The 1,316-nt window shown below is 41.9% G+C and overlaps 1 protein-coding gene across 6 annotated transcripts in view; it reads right to left on the reverse strand.

The window, feature by feature from the left end:
* The window catches only part of CDK5RAP2 (CDK5 regulatory subunit associated protein 2), a 209,163-nt gene that overhangs the window by 106,832 nt on the left and 101,015 nt on the right, over nt 1–1,316 (reverse strand). For all 6 annotated transcript variants that reach the window (XR_006680712.1, XM_045296558.1, XM_045296557.1 and 3 more), the window contains one exon: nt 570–713. Coding sequence is in view for 5 of the 6 variants with exons in the window: in XM_045296558.1 (XP_045152493.1) it covers nt 570–713 (144 nt within the window). In the remaining variant the exon portion in view is untranslated. The remainder of the gene's footprint in view (nt 1–569; nt 714–1,316) is intronic.

Here is a 1,316-nt window from a genome sequence, read left to right on the forward strand (position 1 = left end):
ATGCACATTTTCTTTGCATAAAACTCTCTCTCTTATACGTGAGTCGCCGTGGATTTGTTTCTCCAAAGTACCCAGACTAATACACCAGGTAAACAAGGGGGAAAGGCTTATTAGACAAACGGAAGCACACGCAGAAAGGCAAAGACAGATATAGAGCACAGTGATGATTTCAGGAATCCATAAGATGTTAGCTCTTGTTGACGATGATGGGGGAAGAAAGGAAAATGAAATCAGAAATAGCAGAGGATGGGGATGGGTCAGGAAGGGTGTAGTGAAATGTCCCTAACACCTGGGTTTACAGTTCTCAAGAGGGGCGCCCTGGCACAGCAAGTACCAGCCCCACCTTGTAACCACCTGTGACTGCTCAGACTTCATGGGCACTGCAAATGCTCGTGCTCATCTGTAAGGGAGGCAGACTAAGAACGATGCTACCCACCCACCTGCTGTAAACGCCATTATCAGCAAGAAGACATGCGAGGATCTCTCCAGATCAAAGCAGTTATCAAATAGGTTTCAGGGCAGAATATGAATACATTCACATGTGAATGTCCAATTTCAGGCAAGCTTACCTCCACAAAGATGATTTTGCTGCCTGGTGGCTGGTGAGAAGAACACCTTTCTGTTATGAAGCCTTCACTCTTGAACTGCAAATCCTCTGCAGTCCTTAAATGACAGTTGTGCTGAATTGCTTCCAAATCTTTTTCATTGAATTTCTAAGGAAACAAAACAAATCATACAGACGCTTCCATCAAGGAAAAAATATTAAGAAATTGTCTCAAATTCTATAAGGGAAAACATTTTACTTGCCATACTTACCATCTCTTAAGTCATAGAAACACAGAAACAGAGCAGCATTACAGTTTGGAAATTACCAAATATTTTGGGTTGGTTAAAATTAGAGGAGATTGGGATAACAGTTGTATGAGCCCCTAATAAAATGTTAAAAAAAAATTAGAGGAGATATGGGTATTGTGAGCAAGTAAACCCCAGGTTCTGACCAAACAGAACTGGGTTCCAATCCTGAGTCTACCCTGGGTCTGATTTCTGCTGTGTAAAATAGAGACAGTGACAGGTTACAGGGATGAATAGAAAAAGTATACATCAAAACCCAACAAAGTACTGGTCTCTTTTGAAACATTTAAGTTTGTCAAAACTTGAGCATTCCCTATCTAAAGGCTCCATTCCAAAGGATACTCTCTCACAGCCACTGGGTTGATTCTGACTCATAGCGACGCTCTGGATTCTGAGACTGCCACTCTTTACTGGAAGAGACGACTCATCTCCACTGAGATGTCTTAAGTTGACCCCCAGAAACT

The sequence above is a fragment of the Echinops telfairi genome, unplaced genomic scaffold, assembly GCF_000313985.2.
Source record: "Echinops telfairi isolate 266 unplaced genomic scaffold, ASM31398v2 ScPeMD7_7410;HRSCAF=8448, whole genome shotgun sequence".
Lineage (NCBI taxonomy): Eukaryota > Metazoa > Chordata > Mammalia > Afrosoricida > Tenrecidae > Echinops > Echinops telfairi.